The sequence below is a fragment of the Rhea americana genome, unplaced genomic scaffold, assembly GCF_003343005.1.
Source record: "Rhea americana isolate MKP2758 unplaced genomic scaffold, rheAme1 scaffold_58, whole genome shotgun sequence".
Taxonomy (NCBI): Eukaryota; Metazoa; Chordata; class Aves; order Rheiformes; family Rheidae; genus Rhea; species Rhea americana.
Genome location: NW_028186734.1, coordinates 524,533 through 547,175, shown reverse-complemented (window position 1 = coordinate 547,175; position 22,643 = coordinate 524,533). Strand labels below are relative to the sequence as shown.

Genomic DNA, 22,643 nt, shown 5'->3' with positions numbered 1-22,643 from the left:
ATTCCTGATGTATGTCTCCGAAACACACACACTCACATGCACATTTGTTACAGTGGAGATAATTCTAGGCTTCCATGTTTAATGAGGCAGCGTGGTTGCCTAAAGGTGTTCTCCGTGGTAATAGCTTTAATCAGTCACACAGAATTTATGGAGCTGGAATTCCAATGGAAATTAGGCTGAGTTGAAGCTGCAGTCATTTATTTCTCTGAGAGCTCCCCCCACCTTTGCCAGTTTGGTAATATGCCCTGTTGTCACAGGAGCTGGCACAATAAATCAGCTGCAATGCAAACACCACCAAGCAGGCTGCTCTGGCAGCGTTACGCTGAGCGTAACTGCTGTGGGTAGGAAACAGTGCAGTTGTGTCAGAGTTTGCTGTACGTGTAAAGTGCGTGGGCCTGAAGCGGTGGGGAAGGGGTGACGGCAAGGCACAGCCCAGCCGTACCCCCTGCCTTCCATCTGGCCCAGGACGGGAATCACTGCAAACCGTTTCTGCCGTAAAGCAGTGATTAAATGATTTAAATGATTGCCTAGCTTCCGCTCAGTGTAAAGCAAGATGAAAGAGGTCAAAAGCTGAGAGGTGGGACCTGCCATCCCCACGCTGTCTTTGGAGGGTTTCACTGTGCTTGGTCCTGTGGACAAGTTGCAGCCCAGACCATGATTTGGGGAGTTTTTCAGCAATTGCTGCAGTAATTCAGAAAATTATTGTGGTGTAACAGTATTTTTGTTCTTGAAGCATTTGTGTATTGAAGCCTACTGTTAAAAAATGTCTTTAAGAGTTTTCTTTTTGTAGATGCCAGTACCTCACAGTAATGTGGGGATTTTGACTGAAACATTGTGAAGCAAACTGATTCAAGCTCTCTACAGTCTTAACTGTCTCAGCCTGTGCACACAGAGAGCGACAAGATTTGTGTTTTCCAGCTCATTAAACTGACAGCAGAAATTAGTTTGTGGTATTAAAAACTAAAAAGTTAAATTACAGCTACACGTGTCCTTTATGCAGTGGGGCGTGTGGAAGATGTTTGATTTTAATGTTTGCTATAATGGAGAATTTAAATTGCAATGTTTGTCAAATCTCTAATCTTTGTTTCAGAGTGGAATATTAATTACGCTTTTAACTATGAGAGGTAAATAAAATGAGCATCCACTGCCAGCCTAAGGGTAAATTGCAGATTACTGACAACGTGACATGGCGTACTAAATGTCAGTTTTGTCAAACAAATTTAGAGGAACAGTTAAACTATTAGCTTCCTGTTGTTAGAGGGTTTTTTTTTTTTTTCTTTTTGGAGTGAATGACTGTTCCAGGCAGCGGGGGCACTGTACCATATGGAACACTAACAGAGCTAAATTGAATAAGCGAGATGAATGAGCAGATAGCACTAGAGACGCACTCAATTAGTTTATAACTGTCTATTAACTTCTGTTGGTGGTTTTGAATAAACAATAGATTAACCATTACACCCTTTTTTTTTTCTTTCTAAAACCAGTAGAAAGGCAGTGTGGTGATGGCACACTGAAGAAAAAAACAAGCAGAGTTCCTTTTTTTATTTTTACCTCCTGCTTYTTCATGACTCAACCTGTGTAATGTAGCAGTACCTGCAAGTAATAAAACACATTATTGCCAAGAAGCAGATCAAAATAATTCAGATGTGCTTATGCATGCAAACTAGTTCTCTGGATACAATTACAGAAGTTACTCTGCCTGTTTCTTACGTCCTAGTTTAGTGTCAGGGAAGCAGCAGTATAGGATGCTCCTAAGCCAGTCATTGATTTATTTGGCAGATAGAAAGAAAAGTTAATGCTATGACCAGTGCTGAAATAAAAATATAGCTGATATTTGTTTGCCTCTCTCTCTATTTAAAGCCCCTAATCACCGTCAGCAATTCAGAGCCAGTGCATATGTCTACCCTTACTTAATTCAGCAAACTTAAAACATGTTTAATTTTTTGTGCAGGATTACATCCCACCAAGGGGGATTGTCCTACCTGTTCCACTAGGATCAGATTCTTTCCATCTAATTTAAGTATTTATAGAATCGTAGAATCAGTAAGGTTGGAAGGGACCTCTGGAGATCATCTAGTCCAACCGGCCTGCTCAGCAGGGTCACCTAGAGCAGGTTAGACAGGGTTGCATCCAGGCGGGCCTTGAAGATCTCCAGAGAAGGAGACTCCGCAACCTCTCTGGGCRACCTAGTCCAGTGCTCTGTCACTCTCACAGGGAAGAAATTCCCCCTCACGTTCAGGCAGAACTTCCTGTGCTTCAATTTCTGCCCATTGCCTCTTGTCCTGTCACATGGGACAGCTGAAAAGAGTTTGTCCCTGCCCCCTTGACACCCTCCCTTCAGGTACTTGTACACATTGATAAGATCCCCCCTCAGTCTTCTCTTCCCCAGGGTAAAGAGGCCCAGCTCTCGCAGCCGTTCCTCACAGGGCAGATGCTCCAGYCCTCTGATCATCTTCGTAGCCCTACACTGGACYCTCTGCAGTAGCTCCATGTCTCTCTTGTACTGGGGAGCCCACAACTGGACACAGTACTCGAGATGAGGCCTCCCCAGGGCTGAGTAGAGGGGCAGGATCACCTCCCTCGACCTGCTGGCAACACTCTTCCCAATGCACCCCAGGAGACCATTGGCTTTCTTGGCCACAAGGGCACATTGCTGGCTCATGGTCAGTGTGTCATCCACCAGCACTCCCAGGTCCTTCTCTGCAGAGCTGCTCTCCAGAAGGTCAGCCCCAACTTGTACTGGTGCCTAGGTTATTTTTCCCTAGGTGCAGGACCCTGCACTTGCCCTTRTTGAACCTCAGGAGGTTCCTCTCTGCCCAGCTCTCCAGCCTGTCCAGGTTTCTCTGAATGGCAGCACAGCCCTCAGGTGTATCAGCCGCTCTTCCCAGCTTGGTATCATCAGCAAACTTGGTGAGGAGGCACTCTGTCCCCTCATCTGGGTCATTGATATTAAGTAAATATACATCATAAAGTATCTTATTATCCTCGGCTTCATTGGAGGGAGATGGGCTCCTCCTCTGAGCTTACTTTATGTTCTATTGTGAAATATTTCCCCACTTCTATTTAATATTTCTAGTAAAGAAATATCTAAGGATAATCAAGCTATTCCACATTGTGCTGTTCAAACAAACACTAAATCCGTGAAGGTCTAGCCACAAATGAACCTGAAATCCAAAATGCTAGACATAAAAAGTGAACAAGGTGAGTTAAGGCAGGGCCATTGGACTGAGGAAATAAAGTAATAACTACAGCAAGATATGGTTAGCTCCTAGCCTGTCAGCATCAGTGGTCCATAATTGCCATAAACCTAGTCACTTCATGGTTACTTGAAGTGCAGCACTTTTAGATCTAATCCTCTATAGAACTTMTTATATTTAAATTTATTTTTAATTCCTTGCTAAATGGGGACCCACAAGTTTGTTTTGAATCACTGTCCCAGTGCAGTGCTAAGGGGATTCTGCTCATCTTTTGGATCGTATTAAAACAGGAAGTTACTTGTATTTGAGGACAGTTAAAATTTCGTTACATTTTTAGCCTCATTGCTGTTTAGCTACTGATGCTGTTTACTTGATCTTAGACAGGAGACATACATAGCTGGGAAGTGTTGGGGAGCAGGTGCTGGGGACCCACAGGAGCACTGGGAATAACATGAAAGTAGTGAGGGAACACAAGACACTAATCCATAGAAAGCTTGACTTAATTAGTTGTACTACTGATGAACAAACTTGTTGAAAGTGCAGCACTTCCTTTATCTGGACCAGCTCTCCATTTAGGTAATAATAGTTGTCCTACTGAAATCCTTTCTGCTGTCGAATGAGTGCAGTAATCTTCTCCATTTTCTGTTTCAACTTGTGTAAGGTGCAACACTACTGTCAAACTACTGCTAACATCCTTCCCAGATCCATTTTACTGATGAGTGAAGTGGTTTCTGCCCATCCCCTTACCACACTTACCTCACAGGCAGTGATGAAAGTTCTGATTTCTAAAACTCCGCAAGTTAATGATGCAGTATTAATAAAACAGAAAAATAGTATTTGTATCTTAAATATTGTAGGAACACACACTTTTTAGATCATCATAAAAAGAAAAGAAAGCAAAGAGGTGGCAGAGACAAGCTGARGGGCTGTGATTGAATGGGTGATATAAGAGGTTCTTATCAGATGAAGGCCTCAATMTTAATGCATTCCTATCTTGAATTTGATAGAAACATATACGATTTCATTATGTAAAAAGTATTCCATATTGTGAAAACATTTCTATCTGCATCTGGTAAACTATTCTTGTCAATATTACCAGCAAATCCATTAGAATAGGAAAACTACACAGTGATTGTGGAACTTCACCTAATTTCTTAAAGCAGCTGGTGTAGTAAAGGAAATACATAGCTTCTCATCTAAAAAAAAACTAAAGAGTCTGTTTACCCGTAATTCACCTGTYTGTCTCAAAACAGTTTTACAAAAGCGTTACCCACATACAGCTGCACAAATGTTACCATGTTTTAAAGGAAGACACTATGTAAATAGAGAACGTCTTCAATGAATTGTACAGCTGTCCATTTATATGCTTTAAAATGATTTATATTCTTAAAATGAAGAAACCAGCACAATCCTTGTTTTTATCCAGGGTTTGGAATCTTAAATTTTACTAGTGACTGTCAGAAATCACCACCAGTTGGTATCACTCCGTGCAGTGACTTAAGGTTTAATATGTAGCCCTAGTAATGACCCATGGTGCAGCACTTACAGAGTCTTTTCATTAAGAGCATTCCATTGCCTTAGAGCTTCCAATAGATAGTAAAATCCTGTTTTTACATTTTATCTTACACAGATAAAATTCAGCAGAGGAAAGTCTGTTAGCTTCTTAAAAGAAGTAGCACTCCTTCCTCTCAGGGTAGAAGGGGAATTCCTCATCTTGAAGGCCTCATTCAGCTAACTGTTCACTGAAGTCAACTTCAGGGAATCTTTCTCTTCTTGTAATTGCATTTGAAAGATGTAGCTTTTTAGCAAGATGTCTAGATAGGCTGGGACTTGCCAATCTCATCAAAATATTTTCTTGACATGTGCCCTTAAAGCTGATATCCTTCGAATCAAATAGGACATAGAAGAAAAATTGCCATGTTTTTCTAGTTTATAAAAGTGATATATTTGAAGTTATGGATTAATATTTGTATTTTATGTATTTATATGTTAATATTCATTTGCTTTAGAAAACTGTTGCAACCCCATTGGTATTTTCAGGTGCTTTTTTATAATTTAATATTCATAATGAATGTATTACAGATTACTTATCCTAGTTCAATAGTAGATATACAAACACATCTGCCAAAACAAGCAAATCCCTTCCACAACAAATACTGTACTATTACAGAAGCATTCCYACTCAGTGGATTTTTTTCTAAATGCATAAAAACAGATTGCATTGATTTCTTTAGGAGGATAAGATATCCACATATTCCAATGAGAGAATTCTCTGGTAGCTATATGATTCAATACACTCATAGAAAGGATATTATTAACCATTAAATTCTTCAAGTATGCAAATTCAATTTTTACGTTTCTCTGTTTTGCGACAGCAGTTCTTATTTCTTCCTCATCGAATTCTGTTATTTTTTTAATAAAGGAAGAGCAATTTTCTTGGCATCTGTCACAATTTACATTCTTTCTCTGTAAAGAATGAGTTAGAGAGTTAATTTTAGTCCCACCGTATTTTACCTTAGAAATTTTATACCTGCTTGCTGTTAGAYGGGTGCAAAAGAATAGCTTATAGTATTTTCAACAAGAAAGTCTATTTCCTGAGTTCTGTTTCTTGCTTCATTGCTACCTCCCTGCATCACCTCAGACAGGTCTGTGTAACTCTGTAAAGCTCAGTATACTTCTCTATATCACATCACTCATGTAAACTATAGTATTTTAATGTAGCTGAAATACTTGGTTGGGTATTATGAGAACACCAGCTATTATTATTGTTACAATTGCAAATTTCAACTGGCTGATATTTTATATGGTGGAGTAGCATTTTAGTTGTTAGAGATTAGTACTATCTGAAAAACATCACAGTTCCTAGCAACCCATAACCATACAGGTAGTATATTTGCAATGGATGCCTTTAGCAGGGAAAGGATTATGACATTATTTATAGTTTTACTCTGGTTGCTCGTAAGGAATTTAACCATGTAAGGRCTATTCAGAAGCTTCAGATTTTTCCTTTTTTGAGGATAAAAGGTACTGACTGTCTTTAAAAAAGCTATTTTCACAGAATTTGGAATTTGAATTGAGTAAAAATACAATGTCTTCTTTTCTGTGTGTTTCAGTGATAGAAGGGTAGATTCACACAGTGTGGTTTCATACAAAGGTTTTGACTCCTCAGTCTTTGGATTAGCATACTGCTTCTGGGTGGCAAGACTTTGAGTAAAAGTCCCTTGTCCTTATGCAATCAGTAATTAACATTCTTTCCAAATGTTACTTTATCGTGGATATACTATTGATTTTTCTGATGAAACTACAGCAGAAAAATTTGGATAAGTTTTCTTTGACAACTTGTTTGCCTCTTTTAGAAAGCCTTTAGTTTTAATGTGTTCAATTTTGCCAGAATTAGAAAGAGAGGGTTTTTAACTATACAAAATTGAAATAATGGCAYCTGAAGCCACCATGATATCAGCTACCTTCCCACAGTTGTGTAAAGAGCCCCTGAAGTGGCTTAGTCAACCTGCCTTTACCATCCAAGCCTCATATTAAAATCTTCATCATGAGCCACTGAACCTGAGGCATAAGGTACACATGCTTGCTGAGAGGAGTAGGGGCAGGACAACGTCCTTCACTCTTAGAAAGGGGGAGACAACAGTTTCTACCAGCAACCCTATTTCTCCATGTGAGATGGGATTGGACTGAGGATGCAGCTGTGTCTTAGGGCAACCAAGTGGTGTCAGCCTCACGTGGTCTCACCTGGACCACATACTCCCACAGTCATGACTTCAGGTTACCAAGGAGTCTGGGTGGCACTGTGCTTCCACTGCCAGTTGCATGGTGTTGATGCGCCTTGGCTATACTTGAATGATTTACAAGCTCTGTGCAGCTTAAGAGCCACCACTCAGCATCCTTCCTTCCCCTTGCTGAGCTCAGAGCTCTGTTACTAAGAACACACTAAGAACACTGTAGTCAGGCTGTATCTTAAGGGTATCCCATTCTTACTACCCTAATGGCATGGCCCAATTTCAGCAGTCCCTTAGGGAAACATGAGTCCTGATGTTTCTTTCTTGCATGACTGAGTATTGCCCATTCTGGGTTTTTAGTCAGTGACTTTTAGTGAAACAGATCACTCTTTGGAGAAGAGAGGGAAGACAGACTTCTATAAAAGASTAGTTAAAAACACATGCAGTTGAGTATTTCGAGTTTCTAAGGTTGAGCTTACAAAGAAGTCCTGAAGGATAGAAAATGGATTTGAGGAAATAATTGCATGAAAGGCACATGATAGGAATGGAGYGAAGGTAATGTAGAACAATTAATCTGTGAGCTTGTGCATGTTCACTACCAGCACTAGGAAGTATGATGTACAGCCTGTTCCCTGTGCTGGGAGAGAGGCGAAAATGAACAAATAAAGTGAGGAGATCAGTGTAGAACGACTGGCTTGGGAATCAGAGCAAGCAAGGAACACTGTCTTGTGTAAAAGGCAAGGTGCAAACAAGCAACACTGTCTTGTGTAAAAGGCAAAGTGCACAGGAAACGCAGAAGTATCTCCTACCAGAGGAGTTACACGGGACCCAGAGCAGGTTACCTATCTGTGTACATGTGCTGATATGAGGAAATTTTTCATCAGCAAAACCCGTTTGACTAGTTTTTACTCTGTTACTAATGAGCAGCAAGCAATGAATAAGTCATACATGTTATGCCTATCAAAACCTGTGCTCTAGGTTTTGTATCACACCACTACCTATATTTAAGTACCAAATATGCTGAAGGGAATTCTGTTCCATTTGGAATGTTCTGGAGAGTTTTAAACAATTTCTTCTGACTGTATTTTATGTTATTATACTGATAAAGCTAGATGCCTTAGCTTCTATTCAATGAGAGATAGATCTATAAAGAGATCTAAATACCTTGAAGGAAAATACTCTCTATATTTAAAACTGTCAGAGTTACTATTAGTTTCTATTAACTTAAGCCTCTGCAAGCCTGGAAGCAACTGGTGAGCCTACATAAAAAGCTGGAATCTGCTTTGCCCACTGAGAACTGGAAGACCAAATTTCTAACCCTGTAGTGAAAGCTCCAAGGTATTTTACTGTTATGTAGAAAACCCTGGTCCCATACCTAGCTGGGCCTCAGGTAGTGATGCACTGTGTGTGAAGGGGTTTATGTTTGTAGAAGGAACTGCTTACTTGGCAGATTAACCTTTAAAGAAGGACAACTGTTTRACAGTGCTTAAGGAATCTGGAATGTCATAGCAAATCTCAAAAAGGTGGGCTAGTGGGCGGAGAGGATGGTGAAGCACCGCAAGTCCATAATAGATGTATCTGTCATGTTACTCTGTAATTCCTCACACTGAGAACACCTCTGAAAACGTGGTGAAAATTTGGTGTGGAGAAAATCATCGCAGAACAAATTTGCATCAGTTTAACACCATCTCCTGTCTAGGTTTGTGAAAGCAAAGGAAATCTGGACACCTGCAGTGCACACCACCCCTAGGTGTTTGAGGCTATACTTAAAACTGACAGCTACGGGATACAAAGGTGTTCTCTTTCATCATTAGCCAGCCTTTTCTAAAATGATAATTAGTTTCAAGAAGAGAATTTTGAAATCTGTCGTGAATGTTTTCCTGTGAAATGCTTTCATGTTTATGTTGTCTGGCACTAAACATCACACAACTACCTCCTTCTGAGTAGGTCTCAGTGTTGTCTGTTTATTTCGTTATTCAGATCATATGATAATACTGTGGGGAAAAGGAAGAAAAAATAAAGCTGTTGAGACAGAGAGGAAGATTTTTGCAATGTCAAATGCAAAATATATTTTTTAAACACGATATTATAAATATGGTGTTCTTGTACCATGTGCACAACCTCCTATATAGTGCTGTGAGGGAAATACATCTCTTTGTAAGCCTGATGTGACATACACATTTTTCATTCCTGTCAATTGTTTCATTTATGTGTTATCTCTTAAAATGAAATTACGTATGTGTATTTATTTGCATACAAAAGAATCTAGGTATTCTTATTAACTATAGATAAGTAAAATGACATATATGCTAATAAAAGAGAAGGTCCAGATTTCTTTRTAATTTTTCATATACTGTTTTTTAACAGAGTTAGCTAAGAGAATGAAATTTCTTTTCATGGAGAAAAAAGTATTCTCAATCAAAAGGAAAGGACAGGTGTGGAATTTTCCTGCGTACATACATTTCAGAAAAGAATCTGTTCAGAAAATCCAAACACTTCATTTCAGTAAAGTTAAAACAATGTGGAAAGCATGTAAAATGATATAGTATCATATTACACTTATATACAATTAACATAGCAGAAATTAATATAAATCCAACTCAGTGGAAGATGGAACATTCACCTTTGCTAAAATTAAAACATGCATATTAATACTACATTAGATAATCAAAATATGATTTCATTTTTTAAAAAGAAAATTTTAATAAAACTCATTTTCCAGTGAAAAAACTTTATTGATAAAATATCTAGGCAAACTTTGATCTTCAAATGAGAAAGGCAATTTGGTACATGTTGCAAAAAAAAGTGACAAAAATAAAGTAAATAGCCAGAGAGACCACCATCTTCAATTATTTGTCTGTATGTGAGTTTCTTGGTATTATCCTTTGGTTAGACTGTGGACCTCACATTGGTACTTTACACCCCCTTAGGAAGGTATGAAACCCAAGGCTTCTGTTCCCCAAACGAAAGCTGAAACCACATTTGGCAMATCAGAGGCCAATTGCGGCAGCAGCAATCCCTCTGCAAAAGCGAGCTCTGCTCTGGTCTTTGAAAGACGGAGCCTCTTCAGTAGGTTCTGCACCATGAGTGCAGAGAAGGTGTTCATTTCTCCTTCCTTAGAGAGCTCAGTTGAGTAGGACAGTAGATTTTTCTGCCTRATTTATTTTTTATAGTAATCAAGGTCATAGTGAAAATTAGATTATGATCAGTTTTGAAAAATATCACTGCTTACATCTCATGACTGTTTTATTTTCTTATTTTGGGTTGTTTTATTTACCTATTTATATATTTATTTATAAGCATATGGGTAGATTTATTTAAGGACCAAGACCAGTGACTAACCTGAACCAGAAATAACCCAGCCAGAAGTTTTTCAAACAGACAGTTCTGCCAGAGCTTCTCARATTTCTTTTTACTATTGTAGTCCATGAGCTCTCTTGAATAGCCTGTCAATCATACTAAAATGTGTTGAAGTCTTCTTAGGTGAACCAACAAGAACCAAATGTGACCACAAGATTTATTTTATCTGTGACCAAAGACAAGAATCAGTCCATTTCAAATAAATGTTGCTATGCTAATCTGATATACCACATATATAACTCCAATTTTTATTGTCAGTCAGTCATCAATGTTCCCACTCAGTGCTGCCTTAGCAATTAAACAAAAGCTTTCAAAGTGTTAGGCCTCCTTTGACCTCAAATGTTCTTGAATTTCATTCTAGAACCCTCAGTTACAGAAATATAGATAGCCTGTTGTAGGAGTTCACACAAGCAGAAGTTAAGAAACAAATGAAAAAATATTAATTATTGGACTATAACCAAATYTCAAACGTATTGAGTACTAGAGAAAGAACTTTCAGGAGAAAGAATAGATGATCTGGCTGTATGTCTGTAACAGTAGCTATCCCTTATTTTTCCACTCTTTTCCTTTTCTTTTCCCATTCCTCTCCRTATTTTCTTTCTCTTTCTTCTGATTCATCATGTCTCAAGTCACGTCACTTCTTGCCTCTGAGCTCCTACTAATATTTTGAAAATTAGATGTAGCCAAGTAAATATTTCTCTATGCTTTGATCTCATGTGATGCTAATGAACCATTCTGTTAATAACAAGGTGCAAAAAAGTCACAGAATCACAGATGGGTTGAGGTTGGAAAGGACCTCCAGAGACCACCTAGTCCAAACCCCCTGCTCAAGCAGGGTCTCCTACAGTATGTTTCCAAGGATCCTATCCACATGGCTTTTGAGTATCTCCAGAGAAGGAGACTCCACAACCTCTCTGGGCAACAAGTGCTCTGTCACCCTCACAGTAAAGAAGTTCTTCCTTATGTTCAGATGGAACTTCCTGTGTTTCAAGTTGTGCCTGTTGCCTCGCGTCCTGTCGCTCGGCATCACTGAGAAGAGTCTGGCCCCATCCTCTTGATACCCTCCCTTAAGATACTTACACGCATTGCTAAGATCCTCCCCGTCAGTGTTCTCTTCTCCAGGCTGACCAGGCCCAGCTCTCACAGGCTCTCCTCCATTGAGAGATACTCCAGTCCTCTGATCATCCTCGTAGCCCTATGCTGGACACTGTCCAGTAGCTCCATGTCTCTCTCGTACTGGGGAGCCCAGCACTGGACACAGTACTCGAGATGAGGCCTCCCCAGGGCTGAGTAGAGGGGCAGGATCACGTCCCTCAACCTGCTGGCAACACTCTTCCTAATGCACCCCAGGAGACCATTGGCCTTCTTGGCCACAAGGGCACGTTGCTGGCTCATGGTGAACCTGCAGTCCACCAGGACCCCTGGGGCCTTCTCCACGGAGCTGCTTTCTACAAGGTCAACCTGGTGCCTGGGTTTGTTCCTGCCTAGGTGAGAAGGACTTTGCATTCCTTTTGTGGAACTTCATGAGGTTCCTCTCCACCCAACTCTCCAGCCTGTCCAGGTCCCTCTGAATGGCAGCTCAGCCCTCAGGTGTRTCAGCCACTCCTCTCAGCTTGGTATCATCGTCAGACTTGCTGAGGGTGCACTCTGTGCCTCCATTCAGGTTGTTCAAGAGTAAGTTGAACAAGACCCCAGTACTGACCACTGGGGGACTCCGCTAGCCACAGGCCTCCAACTAGACTCTGTGCCACTGAGCACAACACTCTGAGGTCTGTGTTTTAGCCAGTTCTGAATCCACCTCACTGTCCACTCATCTACCTTGCACTTCCTGAGCTTGCCTGTGAGGGTGTTATGGGAGACAGTATCGAAAGTCTTGCTGAAGTCAAGATAAGACAACATCTACTCCTCTCCCCTTATCTACCCAGCCAGTCATTCCATCATAGAAATCTRTCAGGTTGGTTAAGCATGATTTCCTCTTGGTGAATCCATGCTGACTGCTGCTGATTACCTTCTTATCCTTCACATTAGAGATGGCGTCCAGAATGAGCTGTTCCATCACCTGCTCCTTTACCTTTCCAGGGATGGAGGTGAAGCTGACTGGCTTGTAGTTCCATGGTCCTCCTTCATGCCCTTTCTGAAGACAGGAGTGACATTTGCTTTCTCTGAGTCCTCAGATACCTTTCCTGGTTACCATGACCTTTCAAAAATGATCAAGAATGGCCTGGAAAGAACACCCGCCAGCTCCCTTAGCTCTCATGGGTGCATCCCATCAGGGACCATGGACTTGTGGATGTCCAGTTTTCCTAGAAGAYCTCTAATCCTATCCTCTTCGACCGTGGGAACATCTTCCTCTCTCTAGACTTTCTTCCTGGTCTCCAGGGCCTGGGATTCTTGACGGCCAGCCTTAGCAGTAAATAAGCAAAAAAGCATTCAGTATCKCTGCCTTTCCTATATCTTTTGTCACCAGGGCTCCTGAAGATGACTAAAGATCTGATATGAAACCAATAAAAAGGCAAGTACAGACAGTCAAAATTGTCTTTTTTCTGGTATAAATCAAAACCATTTTCATTAACCTCAAACTTCATTTTAAAAGTCTGTACTCATTGTGCACTCAATTCTTTTAACTCTTTAAGTTAAACGATCCCCACCTTTTATTCGTCTTCATTCTCCCCTCCCTTCCACTCACTCCTGCTCTCTTGTGTGGCCTCACAATACTAATTTAGGTGTTACTAAATTATTTCTATGTAATTGTAGCATATAGGGAAAAATGAAACACTATGGTATCACGAATACTGTRTTCAAAATTCTGATGGCATATTTTGATTTTAAAGTTGATTTTTTTAAGTTGTTTCTTCTGCTTTTATGAAAGCAAGAAAGAGCATGATAACAATTAAATGAATAATATTCACACTTTCTTTGACATGGGGAATTGACAAAGAAAGCAAAGGTAAAGCACCTAAAATAGTGTACTAAACCATCCCTTTGTAAAGTCAAGTAAAAATGCTTATGCACGAAGGGCTATAGTCAAACATTCACAATATCTGCCAGAGTCTTCCATAAGGATGTAGCTTTGCTTTGTTGTAATGTCAACACAAAATATATGTTGAACTTAGGAAAAAGGGATATTTTCGTAATCTAATATGGGCTTACATACTGAAGAGATCCTAAGCAAGGAACAACATTCAGCAGGATCTTGCCTTTCTTTTTTTCTTTTTTAATTTTCCTGACAATTACTTTCCCTGTGATTGTCTTCCGAAATGATGATTTCCTSAAGTGGAAAAAACTTGTAAAGCATTTTAGAAATTGTTCGCTAGTTCTGCAAAATGTAGTGCCTTTAAGAATATTTCTCCTAGCTTTACTTCCTGTGTGATAGGGTATTGACAGTACACAGTTTAATGTCACTGTGAAATTACATTTTTGAGCACATATTACGTTTAAATGTAAAGTGTATAAATGTGAAATTGAACAACATAAGTTTGCTATGAGCAGAATTTCAGTATCGCTGCTATCATATTATTTCTATTTTGCTTCTTCACTTGATTTCAATTGCTTCATATTTCTGTCTCCATCCATTCAGGGGAGATAGAAAAGTCTTTCCTAAGAAATATAGAACAGAATAAAAATATTTATTACTTAAAATGAGAGTTATTGAATAATGCCTAAAAATCTTTAGTATTTTGTTTGAATTGGATTAGATACTTAGGTTTCTAAAACTTTTTTTTTTCTAAGAGGACCTTCTAACAGTCAGAAGTACTATGAAGAATATAGATGAGGGGTTGTTCAGAGGTTCAGGATATGCCCTGATCTGAATGATGATTCTCAAAGTAGAAAGTAGAATTTTGAGTTTCTTAATGCAGAGTAGAATTATGCCCAAAGTTACCAATGTGTATTCAAAAACAGAGGTTGTAGACTAAATATGAACTCCATCTTAGACACACAATTCTCATAATTTTTTTRAAGTGTGTTTTTATCTCTGCCTTAGAGAATCATTAATGGAGACAGGAGAGCAATCACAGTTATTAACAAGGATTGTTTTGTCTTTAAAGCAAAAGTAATTACAACGTAATAAATAAAATATAAAAATACAATAAACAGCAATGAAGTTAGTTGCATTAGCAGTCTTTCATATATGCTTGTGGAGAGCTTTTATTAAATGACATCTTCAAATGGAGTATCCCTGAGTCACTGATGTTCTTGAGACAATTTGAAATTGGAGTATTTTCCCAGAAGTAATTATTGAGGTGTGTTTTTTCAACATATCATAGACAGCCGAAGTAGATGGGTGAAGTAATTAATTTCTAGGTTAATTAATCCTGCTTGGCATATCATAAGTAACATAAACAATGAATAAACAGTGCAAAAAGGTAGCTAAATCTAAGTCTTAGGAAAGCAAATAAAGTATTTCCATTCAGTTTCTTGCATAATGTCTTCAGGCAGTTGCCTTGAGATTGACAAATCTCAATCAAAATTGCATCATATCTTGGCTTAATAGTGTAGGTGTACTRTCATGTCTGTGACAGTGGCATTTGACAAGCCCTTAAAGGAAAATAGGAACAGAGCAATGACAGGATAATGCCTTTTCTGGATATCCACTAGCCCTTAATAATTTTTTCTTTTACTCATTCTTATGTTTGGTATCTCTAGTGTCCTGTGGCAGTGTATTCCATGATTTATTTGTGTCATGTGAAAATACATATTTTTAAAMCTTATTTATAGAGATGCCCTCTGGTTCTCAACATTGTTGAGAAATAGTGATTATTCTTTTCATTGCTCATTTTCTCCATGCCTTTCATAATTTTTTTATTCCTTAATTGTAATCCCATTTCACCTGTCTCTTTTCTAAGCTGAGGCATCCTTACATATATATACTCTCTCTTCTGGCAGGATCTGTTCCTTTGATCTTCCCATCACCTCCCTATATATCTTTTCAAGTTCCAGGAAATCGTTCTTGGGATAGGCCCACGGCAAAACTGCAGATAAYGTTCAAAGTCTGGTAGCACCATGGACAGCTGCATAATGGTGCTTTCTAGATTGTTCGCWATTCTTTACCTTAAAGTTTCTAACAATTTTTGCTGTACTGACTACACATAGTATTAAGGTGTTGTTTGCAGAGATCCAATGACTATCAGATTGCTTTCTTGTGTTGTTCCAGTCTCACTTAGGTCTACCATTGTTTATGTATAGTTAGGATTTCTTTCTTCCCATATGCTTTACTTCATATCTCTCAACACTGAATTTAATCTTCAGTGAATATTTGGTCACTGCACCTCATAAGATCAATTTGCAACTTCTCAACTTCATTTTTAATTTTTACTACCTTGTAAAAATTATGTCTTATCTAAAAATCTCATGAGCCCACAGTTCACCTCTGTCCTAGATCATTTGTGTATATGGTGAACAGTACAGCTTCATATGCATTCTTGGAGGATACCTATTAGTAATGAATCTCTGCTATGAAAAATGGCCRTTTAGTATTTGTATTGTATCTTTTTAGCCAGTTATTAATTTATCAAAGGATCTTACATTAAATTCCCCAATTCCTTCCTTTATCAGAATCAATTATGTAACCACAAATAGAGCAGAAAAGCTTGAAACAATCTGTGTTGAATAAGAAAGTATTTTAATTTAAGTTACAATGTAAGTAAGTTCATTAGGTCATTGAAATAATTAAAAGAAAAAAATAGGACAATTCTTTTAGCAATGCTGTTACAAATTCCATCACACCTTGCTTATTGGTATCTTGATGATAGTGGTGCTTCCCCTTTTTTTGCTCAAGAGGAAATGAGGCATACTGGGTATTTTTCTCACTTCCCCTAAGAYAGAAGGCACATTTCTTTCAGAGCTTGAGTTTGTTCCAGTTGTCAGCCCTAGTAACCCTTTAGGAGTTTTTTTTTTYTTTTTACTATTGTTATATTTATTTATTTGCGGTAGTGGCCTCTGTGCCTTACATGCACAGTGGAAAAAAGGCAATCCAGGTCACAAAAAGMTTGTTACTGAATGCAAATAGAAGAGAGAAAATGGATAAAGGTAGATGGACAGATAATGAACCAAACAGAGGATGATAATGTAGCAGCATCTTAACAATTGTCAAATTAAGTTTCTTGGCAGCCTTGGGAGAGATAGCATAAAGAAGAAGGGTTTAGAAAAAGGTACTGAGTTAGGTTTGTAGCAGTTTGTAAGGAGATCCTTTCAGCTGAAAGGGACTGAAAGGAAATGCAGCATTTGCATTTCATGGTGGTTATTAAAATAGAGACAGACTGATGAATTTAATAAATGAAGAAATATAGCCTTAGCTATCTTGTTAGATATCTTGTTAGATAATAAGAAGAGATTGTGGCTGGTTTGAGTACTGTCAGTAACTGAACAGACTAAGGAATACTCTATATCCCACACAAAGTTTTGACGGGAGTCTTTATGGTCATCTGCTCTACATTTTACTGTATTTTTACCATTGTACCAGATCACTTTTCACAATTTCTTGTGCCTTAAAATAGCAACAGTTCCTTACTTGTCTTGAGATTGCTGATCTGAATATACGGTCTTTTTTGAGACTTCTGTAGTATTTTCTTTCCTCATGGTACCACTGTTTRTGTAGTTAGTTTGTCATTTTTGCCTTTCTTACATAAAGAATTACATCCTAGATAATCATCATGGGAGCTTCCATCTGTTTTGTTTTCCCCCTTTTTTGTAACACTTTGTCTTTAAAAAGGAGGAAACATCAGTTAGTAAATATGAAGTGTCTTTACYGTGAGTGAGGATGATCAGGTATTTAAGTCTTCTATTTTTTTTCCAAAATTTACTTCAAATCTAAAAGCATGAGTGGTGATGGTGATGTGAAGCACCATGGTTTTATGTGTTTCTTAAATCTTGAATAGCTTAGAGCCTCTCAGGGTTTGGATGATCCAAGGAATGGAAGAGTTGTAGAGACTCTAGCACTAAGCAATATCTGAAAACTAGGGATGTAAAAAATGTTATATTCAGCTAAAGTTTACTTGGCTAGGTCCAGTGGGAGTTTTTATTCACGGTACAAAAGTCTGGCTGGTATCTTTCTCTTCCTGTAACAGTTGTTTCAGATTTGAAGTTTTCCCACAAGACCTATTTCCAGAATTAGATTCAGATTGAGAAGTACTGTACAGTTGTTACTGTCATAAAAAACAATCTGCTATAGCTCGATTATGGGATCAAAACCAAAAATGAAGGAGAGGAGAAAAAGTTAGTGCAATTTCTTTAAGAAAATTACTTGGCCTATTAGGAAGTCTGTGCTTTATGCTGTTGTTGTAGTAAGCAAGAGCTCTAGATTTCCTGAGGAAGGGTACAAATAGCACTGCAAAATAAAGGACGTGACAGCAGATGCCTGAGTTGCTACTACAGATTATGTCCTGCTTGTAAGCGCAGTGGAAGGCTGGAATCATATGTTTCACTTGTGGAATCACTCTGGATTTTCAGATATGGATCAGTACCACTATCATACTGCTCAGAGCCATTCTCCTAGTAACTTTTCTAGGAAAAGCTTGTGAGGAAGACTTGCTATCTATTTGTCAGTACACTATTCAAACACAAGATCTCGGAGAAAGTGCTGAGCTTGTGAACTTGACAGCAGTTGTGGATAAAGATAGTATTCACAGGTCCACTGATGGGGAAAAGAAGGTCACTATAGTCTAAAATCAGGATGCTGCAGTATAGTGAGGAGCATAATGTATCAAGATAGATTGATTACTGGTAAAAGAGAAACTGCTGCCTCTGGCCTGAAGATGGAGATCAGTCATTGCAACAGGTATGTTGCAGTACCAGTATGGAACTGGAGAGAAAGGGAGTCTCATGAGGAAATTCTGCTTCTCCATGTCCCTGAGGTGTTACTCTGCTGCTGAATTATCTTGGATTATTTTTCTGTGGCCTTCACAGCTGTGAAATAAAAAGAAATACTATATGTGGCTTATGAATAAAGCTTCAGTGATCACTCCGTGGCTGCTGTCGTGGCTGCTGTCGTTGCCACTGTTCAGCTTCTGAATTCACAACCCAGCCAACTGGCTGGAAATTGCACAGTGGCTGACAACTAGGGCTGAGGAGGATCAACAGAAGAGGAGCCATGCATGACACTATGCCATTGAAGCTAGGGGTGTGAGGAGGAAAAAATGTCATTTTCATGTTATCAGTTTGATAATCCTGTCCTAAKAAAGGACTTCCCTTAAATTGTTCCTGCATTAGGAGAAATATCTCATGTAATAAATATTATGAGAGATGTAATGTGAGAAATATATGTACCTCAGATTCTACTTTAAATAATATATTGTTCTATCATTATGATTAGGGATGAAGGAGCAGGGGCGATTGGAGGATATAAAGATACAAATGTTTTGTTTTACTTAAGATACTTGGTGAATTTTACTGTCTGATACTCAGAAGCTCAGACTAGATTATCTAATGGTCCCTTCTGGCTTTATACAMCAGGAAATAATGAGGCATCCATTTTGTTATCAAGTCTAGAAAGTAAACTGGCTCCTCCACTTGGCTTATTTAAATTAGAATTAAATTAAAACTCAGAAACAAAACCTTTGTTTAGTGTAGATTATTTTTACTGTTCACCAAAAATAAAAAGAATGACAAAATTATTGGTTAAACTTCATCTACAGGAGAGATGTGACATCTCATTGCTTATTATCCTAACAAAAATCTTACATTCTTTCCTAACTGTACTGTAATATTATCAATAGTAAATTTGGAAATCCCTAATAATGAGCATTTACAGATGAGTTTTTTTAAAAGCACTTTAATGTAGGGCAGAGTCTCAGTCAGAAGCAATTGCCATCAAGTAAGTGATATTAAGTGACCATAAAGGCTCTTCTTCCTTGTATCGGTTTTAATATAAAGCATATCCATGGTGGTTCAGGCTAACACAGGTGACTTGAGCCGGGAGCAGTTAGTGTGGCAGGTTGTTAGGGCAGAGTAATTCAACCATTTACARTCATGTGAACATGCCCTCATGAGCAGAGCTGCAGTCCAGCAGTTCACTGAGGTCCAGATGTGACCCCTAATACCTCTATGTGCACTGACCCAATACCATACCCCACATTTATTACTACTTGTATTAGCAGGAAGAGTTTAATATCAAAGGCCTTAAGAGCTTTAGTCATGGTCTAAGGTGCAGCTGAGCTCAGTACTATGTAGACAGAGACTGCAATCATAACTGCTTCACAAAAGGCTTATTATTTAAATGTAAGATAAGGAGCAACAGGTAGCTAGATGGGCAGTACAAGGAGACTTTGAGACAATACTGCTCAGCATAGTAGGCAGTAGTGTCAGTACTTTGGCAAGTATTTCTGTAGGCAGCGGTTTGAGGGAGTGTCATGAGCTCTTAGCAGTAGAGATTTGCAGAAAGCTTTTCCCGTGCACTACTGGCAGCATGAGGGGAAGCACATACATGCTTGTTTGAAAATCTAGTATGGTGGCTGGTATCAAGTTGTTTGATCAGTCATGGGAATCATTTTTTTCTTAATGAGAGTTAACAAAGATAAAAGTATTGAGAGTTAGCACAAGTTAGTTATGCTTGATTCACTAGGAAAAGAGCAAATGGAAGGAAGCATAGATGAGATGATAAGCTCCTCTAAGCTTTGTTTGAAGATATGCGAAAGACCTTTCTGAATGAGTATGAGCATTTTTCACAGAGAAAAGGGTATTGAATTAACTGAGATGATGAAAGTCTGTAGCACACTTATTTCTGTGCAAAAGCTATACCTTAAAGTTACGTAAGGCAGAGCGAATCTAGAAAACTTAGATGAAGCTGTCGGCAAGGACTTAGAGAAAGATTTAGTCTAAGACCAAGTTGCAGGCYGGGGAAAGAAGTAAAATGGTCACAGAACCCACCACTTGTCGGGAATCATGGATATCCCACAGGTCTTGAAGGAAAAATCAAGAGCTCTGTCTTGGACATGCTATTTTGAGATAGTAGCTAAACAAGATTAGATGTRGGGGAGACAGTGAGGTTTTGTTTTAGGCAGAAAGATAGGCCTGGAACAGAGAGGTGTACGTGTCCGGAGTGGTCCTATAGCTTTGTAAATCCTGTTATAGTAAGAGCATCAGAATCAAGATCTTATCTCTGACATAAAAGTGACAGAAAGTAGTCTTTATAAATGCAAGCCAGTTTAAAATTTCACATGATCATACAGTGTGTCTAAGGATCAAACGTGTAGTTTATAGTATGATGTAAATCAGTTAACTATATTTGTTGTCTAAATGAAACAACTGCATACAGTTTTATATATGTGAAGTGAAAATTTTTACTGATTTGTCAGTTGCAGTGAAATCTTCTCTCCTATCATTTTTATTTAAGTGTTTAGCCAAGTTTWGTCTCTGATACGGTAACTCACAGCACCTTAGCATACAAATATTCCTGTTTAATTCAGTCATGGCCCCAAGGATTAAGGTGCAATTCAACATAAATCATGGCATTGGCAACTACCCCTTGATTATCAGCTATTGTTTAATGACATGAGTGTGAAATTCATGGAGGTTTCTGGAAAGCAAATAATTGTAAATGTGTTAGTTAACATATATAACATATAATATAGCTACAAGCTATAATGCTGATCTAAACAATGTGAAGGCTATGTCTGCTCACTGAGTTTTGTTTTGTTGTTGTTGTTTTGTTCTCATCTCAACATTCATTTCTTAAGAAAATTGGCTAAAAAGCGGAAAGAGACATTGAGTAGCACACGGCAGGAAATGACAGTGATGGTGAATTCAATGGATAAAAGCTACACTGAGCAAGGCACCAACTGTGACGAAGCTTTCTCTTTCATGGACACGCACAATCTAAATGGGAGATGTAAGTTTTTTTCTTTTCTTTTCTTTTCTTTTGTAAGGTGGAAGGAGGGTGCAAATGGTTTTAAAATATTCTTCATTACTCAGTCATGGAAAATCCATGGGACCCAGAATCTCCCACTGTGCAGTACATTACAGTGTATATTCTAATGAGCAAGACTGTCAGACATCAAGAATAGACTTCTTTAAAAATAATAGGGATAATTGAGCTTTTTGCTGTCCATCCTTTTCTTCTGTAGAAGAGCAAAGACATTACTGGAACAGCTGTAGTTTTACCTTTTCCCAATCTCTATTATGTTAAAAATTTTATATCTTTCATGCTGACCCAAGTCCTTCAGCTGCTTCCCCTGCTCACTCCTTTTTTTTTTGTAGGCAAAATTTATTTTTGAATGTCAATAATGGTGATCTATTGTCTTGTTATTTCCAGTTCTAGATGATGCTCTTTCTCTTGCTTGTTCAAAGAACTCAGTGGAATTATCCAGTCTGCAATTTTCATAAGAGACACTGTAATATACTAGGTCTTTTGGGGTCTACCCTAAAAAATAAATAAAATCTGAGTTATAAAATTTCTGAGGACTCACTCCCATCTGGAGGTTAGCGCTGAGCATAGACTAGGACTACAGTATTTTTTTATAATTGCTGAAAACAAAAAAGAATGAATATATTCACACARCATTTTTTAGTTTTTGTAATTCTTAACAAATTTTAGTTTTTCTTGTATACTGATGTTTTTGAACAGCTTCAGAATCCATTAAAGATTGAATTTTGTTTCAAGTACTAACAGAATACAAGGCCCAATTCCCACTCTTTAATAATATGCTTAAGGACTTATCTTTAAAGAGCTCAGTTGTACAAACACTTTCTCTGAGTTTGTACAATGAGACTTCCCTTGACAGCATTAGGCTGAGAATTTGCAAATGTTAATTTGCATTTGAGACTCTTTCAAACTTGCTTTGAAATAGATCTTTCAAAATCTGACTTGCCTTTCTGGTAAGAGTATCCCATTGCAATTAATGAGAAGGCTTTATGAGGAGATCAAGAGGTTTGATTTCATCTTCAGTCATCATGATGTAGTTTTCCAATGGTGTTATTGAATCATCACAACAACCAGTGTGGCTACAGTGAGTTCCTGGCCGCAACCTGTTTTTATGTAAACCGCTTTAAAACACTTGAAATTAATTCGCATGTCAAACATTTTATACCAGTTGAGGACTAGAACCTTTAATTCGGACTTTGCATAACGTAGTGGTCAGAAGAATCAGGTTGACAGTCTTCAGGAATAATTTTTTTTAAAGACCTTATTCTCAAGAGATTCCTGACTCCTATGATAGTTGATTATCCTAGTCATATTCTGCATCTAGGCAGTTTTATTAGCTGCAGCAGCCCTTGCCTCAGCCAGTCTCTGCATTCATATCCAAAAGGAATACCACTCTGCCCTTCCCATCTAGTGATTCAGCAGACATAATCAAAGTAAAGATATATATTCACCTATAGGATAAATGACTGCCAGCATCATTTAAAACAGTTTTTGACATAG

At 38.3% G+C, this 22,643-nt stretch overlaps 1 protein-coding gene across 1 annotated transcript in view; it reads left to right on the top strand.

The window, feature by feature from the left end:
* Positions 1-22,643, top strand: part of PTPRM (protein tyrosine phosphatase receptor type M) — a 370,997-nt gene that overhangs the window by 252,805 nt on the left and 95,549 nt on the right. Inside the window, exon 14 of the mRNA XM_085319327.1 lies at positions 20,959-21,110. Within this exon, the coding sequence (XP_085175453.1) occupies positions 20,959-21,110 (152 nt within the window). The remainder of the gene's footprint in view (positions 1-20,958; positions 21,111-22,643) is intronic.